This window comes from Poecile atricapillus, chromosome 8, assembly GCF_030490865.1.
Source record: "Poecile atricapillus isolate bPoeAtr1 chromosome 8, bPoeAtr1.hap1, whole genome shotgun sequence".
NCBI lineage: Eukaryota > Metazoa > Chordata > Aves > Passeriformes > Paridae > Poecile > Poecile atricapillus.
This window is the reverse complement of record NC_081256.1, coordinates 17,740,135-17,757,502: the sequence shown is the minus strand read 5'-3', so window position 1 is coordinate 17,757,502 and position 17,368 is coordinate 17,740,135. Positions and strand designations below refer to the sequence as shown.

Below are 17,368 nucleotides of genomic sequence, written 5' to 3'. Positions count from 1 at the left end.
ATCAATTAACCCTCTCTGTCTCATTTCCAGTCAAACCTCCACCCACCCACTTCCCTGCTTTTCAAACACTGGAGCTGGATACACTGGAAGAAGTCAATCAACAAACAAGGGTAGCAGCAAACTGCAAGCTTCGCTTACGAACAAAGAGAGAACTGCACACAGACTCTGCTGATCACCTAAGTAGAATCAACAAGGAATGGAAGTTAAAGGACAGCAAAAGAGAATACAACCTTATTTCTATCCTTTTTTACATATGGTAAAAGTCTCCTCCATTTCAGAGTTGAAGAAAATACCTGGATGAGAAGAAATACAGTTTTCCCAAAACTGAATTTCTTAATCTTTGTGATAGAAGAAATATGCTAAAAAAACCACACAAAGAGACAAGCTTCAGAAATATTATAAAAGCCAAAAGCAAATGAACATGTTTTCCAGAAAGTAGTGAAAAACCTCAACTTTCACCGTGTGATGAAAGAGAAAATTATAAAGGATCTTCATGGATGTAAAGAGAAAAAGGTAAGGCTTTCTTCACCTGAAAATGGTAACACATCAAACCTTCTCAGTAACAGCATTTTTCAGCTTAATGTCGGGACAGCTGTTTGAGTCTCTGCCTGAAGGGGGAAATGCCAGCCTTAAGTCCTTAGCAGAGTTGACAGAGAGAGAAAGAAAGAGGGAGAGAACGGGCTGAGCTTAATAAAAACCTTGCTCAGATTACAAAAACAAGCATTTTATTCACCCCCACTCCTTCAAGTAATGGGTAAATTTAGATGTCTCAGTTCGATAAATCTTTACGGTCCCCTTGAGACTGTCAGCAGTGTTTTATTGTCTGTAGCTTCCTGACCCTCACCTGATAAATTAGGAAGTGCTGAGATTAAAACGGAAACCTCATACATAATTTCTGAAGATATTTTTGGGGTTACCCTCTGAGGAGAAATAGGATTCTTAATAAGGGGAAATATGGGAACTGCTGTCTGCCTACGCACAGACTGCTGGAGACTAGACACTCGGGAGAGGAGGAGTTGCACATACACAACTCGAGCATCTGCCTCTGCATCAGTTTGTACTCAGAAGGAGCAAATCTACATAGACTGCACCTAAAGGGAATCATTTCGCATTCCGATTCATCTATCACTCTTTACTGCTGCAGAAAAGGAAAAAAAAAAAGAGGAAGCTAATGCACTGCTTATTTTTGACAGCTACTGATTTTTTCCTTATAATATTCTGAAATCTGAACGTCACTATAAAGGGGAGACCAGACCCCTGAACCCTACCAACCAGAGATGGACACAAGACAAGACTTTCATTTTTAAAACTCTTTTGTGCTCAGCAAGGCACAGAATTTAAAAAATTGGATACCAGCTTGGACATGGTTCTAGTATCTCAAAATAGCAGATGACCAGTTCACTATACTGACCATGCTGGCCTTTCCTCAAGACCATCCTGGACCAGAGAGGAAGAGAGAACTCTTACACCGTATGCAACTCCTGCGCAAAATACAACTCGTGAAGACATTCCGCTGCACACAAAAATGTCCCATCCTTTACAGTCCTGGAACGGATCTGGAGCTGGCAATGGATCTTTGTTGCCTCTCTCAGTAACAGGAGCACCCAAGCAGGACTACACAAGTGAGGAACAAGGGAACAAAGTGCACTGGGTAGCATTGCTGATCCTCCTGGTGATAATCCCCACCATTGGGGGGAACATACTTGTCATTCTGGCAGTGTCCCTGGAGAAAAAGTTGCAATATGCTACCAACTACTTTCTGACGTCCTTGGCGGTGGCAGATTTACTCGTGGGTCTTTTCGTGATGCCAATTGCCCTTCTCATAATATTATTTGGTAAGTGCAGCATGTTTGTTTCAGCAGGTTTGCGTATGGGGTACAATTTTGGGAGATCTAATTTAAACAGAAAAGTTGTTTGCTTTCCAGCATTACAATTTTAAAAATCACTTGGATGAGGGCTGCTAAATCTTCTCTCCCTCTCACCTTAATACAGCTTAATGTCTTTATGGGAAGTACAACTATGTAGATATTCTTTCCTTTGAAACAAACCATTCAAAAATCATCCAAGACTTAAAAATATTGCTGACACACAGGGAATTACATTTTGTACAGTGTAATATAATTTTTAACAACATCATCACAATGCTGGTATTTGTTGTATTATATTACACTAATTGCAGGCAGAATTCTCTCTAAAAACTTGAAATCAAGGCTGGATATCTGTTCAGTACACTGAACAGGTTTTGAAGTTTCTATGAGTAATGCACCTGATTTTACCTGAGTATTGACTCCAAGAGTAGTCATATATTTACATGGTCAGTCAGAGTTGGTCCCTGGCACCATCAGTGACAACAAACTTTACCAATACCAGTTTCAGAGAAATTGATTTTCTCCCACCCGGGGAAAGCCACAGGTTCATAAGACATAACAATCAAATAATCTGTCAAGCCAAGGAAGCCTCAATCCGTGTACCTCATGTTTGAGATATGTATCTGTCATTTAGTCTGCTTCATATGAAATAAAATAGGTATTTTTCACATGAACAAACATTGGATGTGACATTTTCTTTCTCATTAGTCCTTACAGAACAAGCATGATTTTTCCACAGCCTTTCACGCCCAGCTTTATTTCAGATACTGTTTCTGACAACTAATTAGAAGTAACTCCATGGGAAAGTCTCTATTTTATACTGCTAAATTTTCTTTAAAAATACATTTTAAATTGTTTATTTAAACATTTTCATATCATAAATAAAAAAAATCAATAAGACAAGTTTTTCAATAAAGATTTATATAGTTACCTTTAAGGTACACTGGGTCCTAGGAAAGGCTGCAGTTCATTTTTCCTAGGCTAGACTCAAAGAGTTGCCTGAGCAACAAGCAAACACAATCATAAACTTTATTTCAGAAAGGCCATCAGTAGCTTCTGTTTGCTACAGAAAATTGGTATCACTTTATTAACAAATGTGTTTATTCATTAAATGCCTTGAGAATTTCTGTGCGTTACAGACTTGTCCCTGAACAGAAGTACGAATGGGAGGTCAGAATTCAGCACTGAGATCATAGACTAGGGATTTTTTTTCAAGCTACAGTTTCTAAAAAGAAAACTGAATGTACATAACTGAGACAGTGACTTCTAACTCAAAAAACCAGTCACCTATAGAAAACATTGGTACATCATGTAAGTGCACATGTGTGGGAGGCAAGAAGCAGATACGCATCTCCGCACTTACACAGGGATGCTGTAATTGCTTAGTGACTGCCAAAGCTCTCATTACTAACAACAATAAAGCTACTCGCCTTAAAAAGTACTAGTATTGACTAGCAATCAATATAAAGGGAATGTAGATTCTGGATTTTGTGGAGGAGGTTTTTGGTAGTGGTAGAGTTTTCTTGTTTTGGATTTTTTTTAATTATTATTTCCAATCTGCTAGACTAACAAATCTTTCCTTTATAACTTTGTAAGGACTCTATTGCTTCTTAATCTCTCAATTACTCCACTGCTAAACCCTGGTTACAACAGTTTAAAGCACGCTAGGAATCTTAATTCAAAAGTCAAACAAAAACGTCTTTCATGGTGCAGGAAATTTACCAGAAAGTAGTGAAATCAGTTATAATTAATTGAGACCACAACCCGCCTTCCACACAACAGTGGTTAAAACTGAAATTTCTTGCATACAAGTCTCTCTTTGGCAGCCAACCAGAAAAACTGCTTTGCCTCTTCACCAACTAGGAGAAGATGCTGAGGTGTTTATAGAAGTTGGAAGTGTGAGCAAAACACGAGCAGTTACTGGAATGAAGATAGAACAGACATTAAATACATAACAAATCTAAATCTTGAAGCTACATTAGCCAGATAACTACTTGAACAAAGAATAGTCATTGACAGGCAGAGGGCAAACTAAATCCAGCCTCCTGGCACCTCCACACAGGAATGTTTCCATAATAATGAAAGAGCTGGGTGCAGCTTCTAGATACACAGTACAAATATTATGCTTCCGATTTGGGACTGATATCTAATTATGTGGAGAAGGTTTGAAGGAAAAGGTGTGAACTGAAGTGCAGTCACATTAAGATCCTGACTGTACAAAACAGTGTGTCACAGGGTGTTCAAAATCAAAACCTGCTACAGACATTGGCTCCACACCCTGACAGAACATTTACCAAAAAATCTTCAGAAATTGACTGTGCCTTTAATAAAGAGCTGCCCCTTTAAAAAATAAGTAAATAAATGAATCTGTAAACTCACTTGCAGGTGTAATGCCATGAGCAGCATATGATTTCTTCTCAGCAGAGCAACCAAAATGTACTCTGACACTTGTATGACAAGCATACACAGCAATTTTAATTTAGGAGTATGAGTGTCAGAATACATAAACATTTCATAGCTTTTATAGCTTGCTAAATTCTTCTCATTTCTTAAAAAAAAAACAAGGAGGGCCCACTAGAAGATAACTGCATTCTCTGAAATATAGCTTTCAAAACAATTACCCCAATTTCTAAAACTAAGTACTGAAAATCATTGAATAGTGAAATTAGTAAACAAACTTGAGAGAGCCTCCCATTTGCAAAGCCTGTAGCAGGAAGAAGTCTGATGTCCACAGCTTGGTGGGCAATGGGCTACTTGAAGACAACACATGTACCATCTTTTAAAATACATTTTCTCTACCCAATAGTTGTCCACTTAAAATCAGAAAGCAATGCTGATCCTACTAGGTTGCAAATCATTATTCTAATTTATCACAAGTAACCAGTCCTAATCTTCCCCCATTACTGATGATGAACCACAAAAAAATTTCCCTTCTTGCTTGTGCAAACTGCCAGAGAAAACTTTAATTGGGGACTACTTTCCAAAATCTCAAATCTAAAGATAAGTAAGAAAACAAGGGTTTATCAGAAAGTAAGTCTAATTGAAAAAAATACTTTGAAAAAATTGAAAAAAACCTAGAGAACAGCCTAGAGACACCAGGCCTTGGCAGCCCATGGAGCCAAGTACAGCCGTGAGGGTGAACACGCCACAGCTACCAAAACACACACCAGTGTGAAGACTGAAGCTTACGCTTACAGGAGCTGGTGACTGAAAATATCCATTTCCATCTCAGCAAAAGCATCATTATAACAGCAACAAAGCCCTTTAACACAATGTAACACATTTCTGCAGCCCTTACAGCAGAAGAACAAATGGTTTCCAAGTCTATTTAAAGACTTCTCTCAATCATACTTACATATGTACATAACCAGTGATTTCTCTCAAGCTTTCAGAAAACATTTTGGCTTTCAGCAAGAGAAGCTTTTCTATACTGTACTTTGTTTTAAGGATTACACATTTCCAAGGTATTTCCTATAAATAAAGCTTTTCTTAAAGAAAGATTAATCAAGGGTAGACAGCTGCAGTAAAAGCTCATTTTACTTCTCTTAAGGTGCAAGAGAAATCTTAAAGCATATATTTGGCCTTATTTTGATTCCAAATAAGCAAAATTTGCAACAACAGCACTACTGCAGTGCTGGGAGGATCTAAGGCAAGATTTGTAGGAAGAAGGAATTTCTTTTTAACTTATACCACCTGACAGCTGGAGAAACCAGACAAATTTTCAGGCAGGTATCTTTGTTACCAAGGCATTTAGAAAAAAAATTAAATAAAAATCCAGTCTCTATTAACTCCCCCCAAAAATGCAAGTGGAGAATCTCTGCCTTGTAAATGCTCTGGTCTGCTTCCACAATGTAGATCTATAATAGCAGAATCAGAACAGCCCAAACTAAGCATGACCTGCTAACAGCTTTGTATCACTACCTGGAAGGACATATTCATTTTATGTTCTGAATTACAAAGCAGGACAACAACCAAGCAAGGTCACCATTATATTCAAGGGTCAGAGGTGCTTTCTGAGTCATGAAAGGAAATTAATATTCCATTATTTCCCTACTCCTAACTGAATAGAATAGGCCAACAGTGATAGACAGTACCACCATCACCAGAAAAGAACAAGAACTCAGCCCAGAGCATTGCCTCAAACAACGGGCACAAAGCTTCTAATGCAGGTGTAACCTAGAAATCAAAGGAAGTTAGAGCAAAATGCACCACAGAATGAATCCTAGATAACGGTGTGACTCCTCTGGACTTGAAAGTATTGGTTTCATGATATTTGTTTCATTTAAATAATAACCATTATCTACAGTTCTTATCAGTTACTGCACTTAAAGTTTAGTTTGATTTTGTTTGGACAAAAACCAGCATCTCTTACACACAAATACAGCAGGACATATTGCTATAATCATGCATGTGATAACCTACTGCCTTCTGCACCCAGTTCAAAACCAGACAAAAATAAAGAAAATAGAAAGCTTGCTCTGTTCAGTTGCACTTGTCAACTCACAAAAACTCTTACAACTCAAAAATGTACAAGATTGCTTTGTATCATATCACTCTTTAAATGTATCTTTCTTTCAAAGAAGCAAAAGGGCCTTTTGTTGCAAAGTATTTTCTTCTGCAAACAGTAAATTAACTAAAAAAGGAAAAGACTTCTTACACTGGGATTCTCCAGAACTCGAAGCAGTTATAATCCAGGGAATGGCATGCGAGTACTATCCAAAAGAAGTATTAGCTGCTGACTGGAAATCCAGCTGTGTTATCTGTCATCCTTCAAGTTGTAGAACACACTTTCTATTGTTCATGTTTTATCTGAACTAATCAACACAAAGTCAAAAGAAGCTGTCAGTTTACTGGAGTGAGCAAAACCATTTCAAGCCCATCAAATCAATTACTTCTTTTAACCCTATTTTTTTTAAATTACAGCTGGTTACATGAACCACAATATACTTTTTTCTTTTTACAGGAAATCTGTTTCAGAAATGCACTGTACCTTACTGCCAGCTGAAAGTCTAGGCATGAAAATTAGAGATGAGTAAATGTTTCATAATTTACTAATTACAACTTCCTCATACCTGCCTGACAGACTAAGTTTTTTGAAGCATAATTTCAACCACAGAATCTATTTTAGGAAATCATTATGGTACATACTAAAATTTTCTGGTTAATAAGTTGAAAGCAGACTGCCTCTTTCCCATCTGCCTCACTGCCTACGTCATCCTCACCTGGAGTCCTCTGCTTTGGGGGTGGCTGAGGTTCAGTTCAGGGCTCCATCCATCCATTCTCTTTGTTTAACACAGAAGGTTTCCCAGCATAGGTGAGTGTGCAGACAAGTACTTGCTATGTTTGTCTTCATAAAATTTTCCACCTACTGGAGTTTATAATTCAAGCCAAAGCAGCATCGTTATCATTTCCATCTATCAGTCACGTTCCGAAAAAATGTTTTAATCTCAAATGACTGCAATGTTACCACTTTGATAAGACTGCACATTACAAAAGTCCAGCTCATTTGGTGTTCTCAGCATGCAGGTCTATTTATGCTGACCAGGAAAATGAAAACCACTCTGATTTGTTAGAAATGCAATATTTCCCCCCTAATCATCATTCAGCAAGAACTGATTTCCCTGGCAATACTATTAAAGTATTAAAGTACTGATTGAGTACAGCTGAATTTTATAAGGGAGGAAAAATACATTTAGTAGATCAATTTCTACCACGAGAAACAGAAAAATCTTCCTCATTCACATGTTCTTCCCTGGGGCTACAGAACATCCTTTTAGACAAACAACACTAAAGTGCACCTCAAACTGAACACTGCCTGCACTAGATTGCAATAGAAGCTACCTCTGAGTGAAAATAAGACCAGTTAAAAAAATAATAATCAGAGTTCCATCAAAGTTCTTTTGGTACTGCAGACATTGATGGGGGAGACACAGCTCTCAAAAATACAAGCCTTTTGGAAATCTGAACACTATAAAACCTTTATCTTGGACACAGTGCAGTTGACAGACCCTATGTTTGCTATAAATATTAATATTAAGGACAGGTAACTACGCTAAGAAACAGGATGCCAGACATGGCTCTTGAGGAAACAAAATAAAAAAAAAAGGACATGCACAAAAATGTTAAATTTTTATAAAATCATTTCCAAGACAGAACAGCCCTACTCTGCCACATTAGTGCTCAATGGTGGTGTATCTGGCCAAGTGACAGACCAAACTCATTTTAAATATGTGTGAACAAGATTCTTCAATATCACTCTTAAGATTCAATAGTGATTCTACAATGACTAACTAATACTTCAGTTATGATCCATTATCCCTCCATTTTATGTAACCTTGAATCACAGGACTATGAAGCAGAAACAGCTGAAAAGAATGATTTAACAGCAGGGTCACAAGAACAAAACAGTCATGGTCCATTTTTTATAAACTTTTTAATCCAGCGTCCTTGCCACAAAAGGACAAAAAGACAGGGAAAGGTTTATAGTACACAATATAGCCTGATGAATATGATGGCAGCAACCATGGCAGTCAGGAGCTAATTATAATGTAAGACAGAACCCATCTGAGGCAGTGACGAAGCTCAGTTCCTGTAGTACTATGAACTTTTCAAAGATGCCGATGCCACAGGAAAATGACACACTGAAAGTTCTCAAAAAGCTTAGGTTCTAATGAGTTTTTTGTTCTTTTTCAGACAATACCTGGCCTTTACCAACTGCCTGGTGTCCCGTCTGGCTGTTCCTTGATGTCCTCTTTTCCACAGCTTCCATCATGCACCTCTGTGCCATCTCCCTGGACCGCTACATTGCGATAAAAAAGCCAATCCAGGCCAGCCAATACAATTCATGGGCTACAACAATCATCAAAATCATTGTGGTTTGGCTCATTTCAATAGGTATGTGAACCTGGAGACTGGAAAAGGAACACAGAAGCTTTTCATGACCAAAACAATAGGTGAAATGTTGGGAAAATGGAAAATTTGGCCAAGTACTATTGATTGGAGGACCATAACACTCAAGCTGGCTGAAGTTCACCTCTTAGACCATACACAGCTACATCATAAAAATCTGCCTGAACCACTGCTCCTTATTAGGCTCACCAGCCAAGCACTGAGTCAGAGTATTAATCATCACTCTTCTTCATGGTCCTAAAAGTTAAAAAATCAGAAGACAATATCTGCATGTACAGAATGTCTCCTGGGAAAGCAAGATTTCATGTTCCTGTAGTGATATATTTTGTCCCAAAGACAATTTTAAGCCTTGAACAGATGTTGGTAAAATTCTGTGCCATAAAGGAAGTACAAAAGGGTTAATTATTTATAGCAAAGATATAAATGAGTGGCTGTTAACATCTCGGTTGACAGCATATAGAAAGGCTAATGTCTAACAAAAAAACCCCGAACTATCAAAACAACAACCCCTGAACAGTTTATATGATGAAGTTTATACCAACATACAAACTTCTATGATATCTGTGTCTCTGTGATGTACATGGGGCACATCATCTGTCTTTAATGCTTAAAAAAATCAATCTGTTAAATGAGCTAAGGAAGTGAAAACATTTAATTCAAATAACTTAATACACACTCCAGACAGCTTTAGTGCTGTATGCTCTGTGTGCAAGACCAAACAAAATTATTCTGCATTATTAAGGCCAGTGATGCATAGGAGAATGGGTACATCTACTTTCTTGGCTGAGGCAAGCCTCCAATTTCTGAGTTGAAAAAAATTCTGGAAGTGCTGTGATGATAGGAGAAAACATGCTATATCTATTCTATCACCAACCTGCCCCATCCCACCACCCTCTCTAAAAAGGAACTTAGCATGACAAGACACTCACAAGTTGACCTTTTAATGTATGATTTATTGCCATTAAACAGCACTTACTTTTCAATTTCTTTTTATCTAACATAAAACTACTCTGCAGCTGAGCAGGTTCTCCAAATCAAAGGTTAATTTGGTTCAATCTTCATTTTAAATGCTTGTTGTATCTGAAGGTGTGCTTCTAATTAAGAAAGGAACCAAGCTGCTGAAGGGTAACCCATTTTGCTCTTGCTGCCTTCAACCAACTTCAGTAAGCAGAGTAGCAGAGGAATTCAGTAAATCCCTATATCTCATTAAGTGGTATCAGAAAACAGCACAAATCAGCTTCACCAGACAGCAAGGAACCTGTTGTTTTTGTTGTAATGTCAGACTGCTGGCAAATGAAGTGCTGACTGTAATTTAGTGGTTATAAAAAATTCATTTAAAAGACAAGACTGCTAACATTTTTTTAAAACGACTGGTGAATTACAAAGCTAGCCAGCCTCATTTAAACACTCCTAAATATGCAGGAGACTTTAAAGAACAAATCCATCTCAAACACACACTGCATAATTCTGGCAACTATTTAGCTACTTGTATATATGAAAGAGTCAAGCAGGGTGAAAAAAAATCAGCTCTCTGTCACGTGATGTGGTTAACAGAAGAGGGAAAGACAAGATTTATGTATTTACAAAACTGCCCTTCAAGAAGTGTAAATGTTATCCTGGGGAAGAGAAAAAAAAAAGGGGGGGAGATGGCATTAGGGAAAGATATTTCACTGGAGGAAAGCCATACCAATTCTAATAACCAGAATCAAAGCAATTAATGTGTTTTACACTTGAAAAGTTGGCAACTTTATACTGCTTCCTCAATCACTATGAGTTAGGCCCATTCCCCTTAGAAAGGGCACCCTGTTAAAGCTCAGCCTGCCAAGGCTTACAAAGTACCGTTTGCCCAACTACCCACGTGATGCTCTCAACACTTCACGTTGTGTCCATCACCCCGTGCCTGCTCCAGAGCTCAGGAATTACTTTTCTTTAGAAACCCCAATGCTTCAGGCCTACTGAAGTGATTGCAAGCAATTACCCTTTGCTGAATCACTTGTTTTTGTTCCTACAGGTATTGCAATTCCAGTTCCTATCAGAGGCATTGAGGATGGAAATGGTAACTCTACAAACATCACGTGTGCCCTGATGCCTGATCGTTTTCATGACTTCATTCTGTACGGATCAGTGGCTTCCTTTTTCATTCCCCTCGCTATCATGATCGTCACTTATTTCCTGACAATCCAAGTGCTGCGCAAAAAGGCCTATTTGATCAACAAGCCACCCCAGCGCTTCACCTGGTCAACAGTGTCCACGGTCTTTCAGCGTGACACAACACCTGCCTCCTCACCAGAAAAGGTGGCCATGCTAAATGGCTCCAGAAAGGACCAGACTTTGTCCAGTGACATGCTTATCTGCAGGACATCCACAATTGGGAGGAAGTCCATGCAAACGATAACCAATGAACAAAGGGCATCAAAAGTTCTGGGGATTGTATTTTTTCTTTTCTTGCTGATGTGGTGCCCGTTCTTTATAACAAACATCAGCTCAGTTCTGTGCAACTCCTGCAACAAGGAGGTTTTTCAAAAGCTTTTGGAAATATTTGCTTGGATAGGGTATGTATCCTCAGGAGTGAACCCTCTTGTATATACACTCTTCAACAAAACATTTAGGGAGGCTTTCAGCAGGTACATTACTTGCAACTATCAGACCACAAAGCCTATCAAGGCCCTTGGGCAGCGCTCCAGCAGGATCTCTTTCAGAAGCTCGGTAGCAGAAAATTCCAAGCTCTTTGTCATGAATGGGATGAGAAATGGGATTAACCCCATTATATACCAGAGTCCAATGAAGCTAAGGAGCTCACCCATCCAAGCATCATCAGCCATTCTGCTGGATACGTTGCTGCTCACCGAGAATGAGGTTGATAAAACAGAAGAGCAAGTCAGCTATGTATAGTGGAATGGCAGCCATGTCCATACAGTATTACTGTATGTATTATTCTAGGTAACTGCACTGTAAGAGGGTATAAATACTGTTGGTTTCTCTTATTTATGAAAGCAATCTTATAAATTTGTATTAATTCCTCTCCTCCAAAGTCTTCTCTACTTTTACCCCAACCCCATGGTGGCAACCACAACTTCATTCCATGACAAATGACTCATGCAGAAGGAAGAGGGAAATAAATAAAAGCTAAATCAGTTTAAATATCTGACTTCAGTTCTAATCACCCTTAGTCTCCTCAAAGCACATCTTTATAAGAAAAGAGTTTCTGTACAAACACTACTCTAACATTTGCTCTGGCAGGAAGACAAAACCTTATAGGTTGATGGTCTGCAATGGAAGTAGCAGAGGGATACAAGCTCACATTTAAATTTATATCTCTGTAAACAGACCAGCACACAAGCTCATTGCATTCCCTCCTACAGATACATTCGTCTGCTGAGACTGAGTATCCACATAGGAGCTTTCCTTGTTCTCTGAGGATGGCTAAATCTCAAGCAGAATCACTTGCTCCAGAGACCAATGTACAAGCCCATTCCGTAAGGCATGATTAAAAATTCCATGTATGGAAATTATCCCTTTACTGTAGGGATAAACAGAACATTTCACCCACCTTAATTTCATCTCCATTACATTCACATACAGATAAGCTCAGTGTTGCCAGATTATTCACAGAAAACTGCCCTTTTTTCTTTTCATACTAAGAAAATTAATTACTTAATCAAATTGACACAATACACAATCAGTGATCATAAGAAAAACAGGATACACAATCCTGGAACATCCCTATAATTTATATGAACAAGCTTCCTTTCTAATGACCATGGAAACTTCAGTGAAAGCTTCCCCTCATCCAATGTTGTTCACAGAAAGCACAGAAACCACAGCTACTTCACAAGAAAATAACAGCAAATATTTAAGCGACAGCAGAGACAACAGTACTGCCGATACCTGCATATATACACCGTTTAGCTGAGCTCAAAATTATTTAATTGGACTAATGGCCAATTACAGGTCCCAATTTGCACTCTTTCAAACATGCTCAAGACTTCAGTACGAGCACAAAATTAATAGAAATAATTGGTCCTCACAATCCATAAATGCTACCAGAGTCTGTTATTTAGGAAATCAGAAACTTCTGACAGTTCCAGACTCTTTGGGAAAGGAAATCTGATTTCCCCAAAGTACTAGAGTTCTTACAGCAAGCATTCAGCTCACCATTTTTTTAGTAGTTTCCATTTACAGTAAAATTTTCAGCTCAGGCTTTGTTTTCATTTTTAATGTTTTCAGCATTCTTTGGTTACACTAAAATTATGTACAGCAAAAGGCTTAGGATTTTTTCATCTGCAGAACAGAAAGTACTAAAGATAACATGTCCATCCAACATTTATTTATATATATTTAATTTAAAACATATGAAAGCTCAAAACAGAGCTTACTGTAACAACTGCCAGAGTTTTTTTACTAAAAATACATCTGTGGTACTTGCAGTAAGTTGTCTCCTTCCTCCCTTTCTTGGTGATAATCATTATCCACTTAAATCAGAGTAAATTCTAACCGTTCTCCCTCCTCTTCACTTAATCAAAATTTAAGAGGATTTTGTAGTTAAAAGCCATAATGGATGTACTATGACAGCTGCAAAAGACTCCTACACTTAAAAATATTTGAGAATCAAATACTTTTAATAAGGTCTAGATTACTTTGAAGCTCAAACAGGAAGGGAATAGACATAAAAAAAAACCCAAACCCCTTAAAACTTCCAGGTATGTCGCTGAAAACATCACAGAGCAGTGTCATTTAACCCAGAGCTCTGGAACCAGGTGAAGGTGCAATCACACCCACACACAGAGTAATCACAGCAAAAATCTTAAAAGCATAATTCACAATGCAGGAACCAACCTTCATGAGCAGTAACACCAAAAGGCAAACACCATTCCTGAGGGGTTACTGCCCAGCAGTCAGAAAGCAAGAAGCAGTCATCTTTGAAAACTCTCTTGATACTTAAATAAATCCATATTAATTAAACAAAAAATTATTCATATAGCAGGCAGCAATCACCTACTTTCAGCAGCAACTTGTATTTTCCCTTTTCAGCAGAAACATCACAGCTGGCTCACAGCATCTAGAAAAACTGAGAGGTAACTCAGTTCTCTTCTGTCTGACCCTGTTCTTGTATAGCTGTCAAGTCTGCAATCTGTCTTACACGAGGGGTAATTTGCCCTAAACGTCCCACAGAGAAAGATTTCAAGGCCTCTTTGTAATCAGTGCTTAGAACTCCACCAACAGCAGATAATCCTTGAAAAAGTCTCACCCAACAGAGATGCATTTTCCCAAGCCAGTATACAGGTTTCTCAGTTTTAGTAACTGTAAACAGAAGCTCAGTATGTTCCAGTTACTGAGTTCAGTCAGCAACAACAAACCTCAATCTAAAGGACTAGTGACTAATCAAAAATCCAGTCTTTCTAGAGGGAAAAGAAAATTTCTCCAGAGACAGAAACACATCAGCCAAGAAAGCATGCACATTCCATGCTTCCACTTTCCAAGTGGAAAACATTCCACTTAACGTGCTAAGTCCAAGAAGACATTGCTCGGAGCTTTTCCGCTTACAAAGCAAACAAGCTGAGAATTCAGGTAACAGCCTCGGAGAGCAGGACACAGCAAGGAAAAAAGATGAAGATGCAGAACTATGAAATAAGAAAACATAATAGACAGTGGAGTTCTTGTTTTAGCAACTGTATCTACAAGAAGAGATCTGAACCAAGACATCACCCTCATTAATAAGACACGATGAGGGAGTCACTGCAAGCTCCCGTAAGAAAGCACCAGTTTTTGTATGGTAACTATGGACAACACTGGTCGTATCAATAAGCAAACAGGAGGCTCGGGACTACATCCATGAGTATTGTCTTTAGGTAAAACAAATTTATAAAATACATTTTTATATGCTGTCTGCAAAGTAAGTATTTTCATAACACTTCAATATTTTACAGTTTTTTTTTCATAAAGATAGCAGTATAAATAATAACTGATAAAGCTTTGCAGTCATTTAGCTGTAGAACACAAGATACTTTTACAGAAGGAAGGGGTCATGCATTTCCCACTTAACACACATAAACAAAAAAAGGGATTCCTTTCTCTGAAGCAAGATGCTGCCAGTTCTTTCCAAATCTGACCCACATCGAATCAGCCACCTGGCCAGTTCTATAGTCTCTATACAATAATAACTTAAGAGTTATTACTGTATAGAGACTATAAAAAAAAATTAAAAATAAAGTCCATAAAATAAAGTAATAACTTAGAGTTACCTAGTTCAACTTTTCTCATTATCACAAAGCATATTTAATTTATTTTTAAACTACTGGAAAGCAAGATAAAAGCCAAAGCTGATCTGCAATATCCAAGCATTACGGGAAGAGCATTTTAGAAAAACAATGGACAAGAATGGTGGTTGTTTTGTTGTTTAATTATTTAAAATACATTAGGAGATATTTAGTCAACATTCTGTCTGCCTATATCTAATAAAAAATTACAGCACAGACATGGACATAAGGACTCAGCAGTCTTGCAGAGAGGAAAATAATGGAGTTTGAAGCCTAATAGAATAAGTGTCTTGAAATGCAAATAAAGGGATTACCTTACAAAAAACTAAATAAAACAACAACAAAATACACATGAAACAGACAAAACCAGAATAATCAACCAAAAAAAAATCCCAATCTTTAATCCACTCTGAGAAACAGAGAAGCAAGAAATTCAGCTCATCCCAGCTATAGTGATGTGAAGTAAAATACATTTTGTGAAGTCAGTCCTAAACCATCTATAAGCAGCAGGCCTTTAGCTATCAGGAAACTTACAGGCAGCTAGAAAAATTTATTATTCAGTTATTTTGTATCCTACAATATAAAACTCTTCCTGACTATATCACACTAGGCCATACTAGTGTCAGTTTTCAAATGCAAATACATTTAAAATCAAGTGTTAGGCAGAAGGCACCGAGAAGAGAGGCTGATGCTACAAACTGGTGCTGTATCACCTGCACACAAGAGGCACACAGGATTGTTTTACAGTGCTTCACAGAAAGTGTTGCATACATTGTTTTTCATACTGTGGAAATATCCACATCACTGCAAGCTGTTAAAAGAAAACAAAAATATAACTCCCCTAAATCTTTTTCTAGGCTGCTGTATGTAACATCAGACTTAAAAAGTAAAGCAATGTAAGCACAATAAACCTGGTAATGGCACACTGAAAAACCTGTGACATTGGAGCCCAAAGAGGCTGAACATTTGCTCGAGCTCTTCTGGCTTTCTGCCTTCCAAGCTGGAGGCAGGAGCCCCAGAGTTCTGGCCAGTTCTAAGCACTAACTTAGTATCACCACGAAGCATTAGACTTTTTTCTTCATATTGATGAAGATGCCTATGTACAATTCCTCAGAAGCTCTCCTTTATTTCACTTCCCCTTTGGCTCCCTAGGCAGCCATTAACATGGCAAAAACAATAGTCAGGAGAGAAGTAACTTCCATAATTTTGCCCTGGCATAACAACATGGTGTTTACTACCAGTGCCCATTCCCATAAGAAACAATGTTTTCTCCAGTGGAAAAGGATGACTTTTGCCCTGCAGAGAAGAGGAAGCCCTTTCATTTTACAATGGGCAGCTAGGTACAAGAATAGAAAAGATGGCTTGCTAAAAGTGTCCGTTTTTAATAATTCATGTCAACCTTATTTGTCACACCACAGCTATGATTCCTTCCACACAGGTATTCAGGTCCTTTCCAACCTCTGAAAAACAACATCACGCTCTTAAAAATTAAGAGCTTTTCTACTCTCTAAAGGATCCTCATTACAAATTTTCTATACAGGTAATACTCGTTTTCAAATTCATTAAACCCTGTACAACTTCAGTGAAAGTCTAATGCACCTTCTGATTAGAGTAAGATTTCTGATGCTATTTCTTTGAAAGGGACCTTTATTCTCCTCTCCCAGGAAGACTAAATATGACAAAATGAAATGTGTTGGACTGTAAACAGCCCTTTTAATCTTTCCTATGCAAGAATTAACAAGCAGATGTGTTTCACTGACTTCCTCTTCACAATTAAAACGTTGAAAAAGTCACTGGTGCAGATCACATTAGAGTGACTGTCAGCCTCATATTCAATTACCCAGATCATCTGATATCTGCCTTCTAGATAAAGGTAGGTTGGAGGATATAAAGAAAACAAACTGTCCAAGTCTTCCTGGAATAAAATCCAAGTATGTGATCATTTTGCCTTACAACAAATATATAGCCTTAAAACACCAAAGGCTATGTAAACACAAAGAATACAAAAGGAGGAAACATTATTATTTCACTTGCATCATCCTAAAATGAAAAACTGAACAGAAGCCATGCAGAGTTCTTCATGTTTGGACAGCCTACACTTATCAGCTGAGACTACATCTTCCTTTTGGGACTCTCTAGAGGCTGCATTGTTCCCTCTCCTGCCATCAGCCTTTTCCCAACAGTATTGCATGAAGACAAAAGCAGCATCCTACAACTCAAGTCCCACTTCCCCCTGACTCTCATTCCCCTGGATTTAACAACTGCTATGAGAGCATTAAACATTTTTTGTTCATGCTTGCAAGCACTGCTCCATCCCACATTGAAGCTTTCTCT

The 17,368-nt window shown here is 38.0% G+C and overlaps 2 protein-coding genes across 2 annotated transcripts in view; one reads left to right on the top strand and one right to left on the bottom strand.

Annotated features, from left to right (window-relative positions):
• Positions 1-17,368, bottom strand: part of PSMD1 (proteasome 26S subunit, non-ATPase 1) — a 65,774-nt gene that overhangs the window by 28,492 nt on the left and 19,914 nt on the right. The window lies entirely within an intron of this gene.
• Positions 1,220-11,925, top strand: HTR2B (5-hydroxytryptamine receptor 2B). The gene is made up of 3 exons (XM_058843523.1): positions 1,220-1,835; positions 8,562-8,762; positions 10,789-11,925. Exons 1-3 carry the CDS (start codon positions 1,526-1,528, stop codon positions 11,667-11,669), a joined length of 1,392 nt encoding a protein of 463 aa, XP_058699506.1. The 5' UTR covers positions 1,220-1,525; the 3' UTR covers positions 11,670-11,925.

Excerpts from the sequence above, each read along its gene's own strand:
- HTR2B (XM_058843523.1), top strand. The coding sequence starts at position 1,526 with ATGTCCCATCCTTTACAGTCCTGGAACGGATCTGGAGCTGGCAATGGA. Across the intron at positions 1,836-8,561 it reads CCTTCTCATAATATTATTTG|ACAATACCTGGCCTTTACCA; the intron begins GTAAGTGCAGCA and ends GTTCTTTTTCAG. Across the intron at positions 8,763-10,788 it reads GGTTTGGCTCATTTCAATAG|GTATTGCAATTCCAGTTCCT; the intron begins GTATGTGAACCT and ends TTGTTCCTACAG.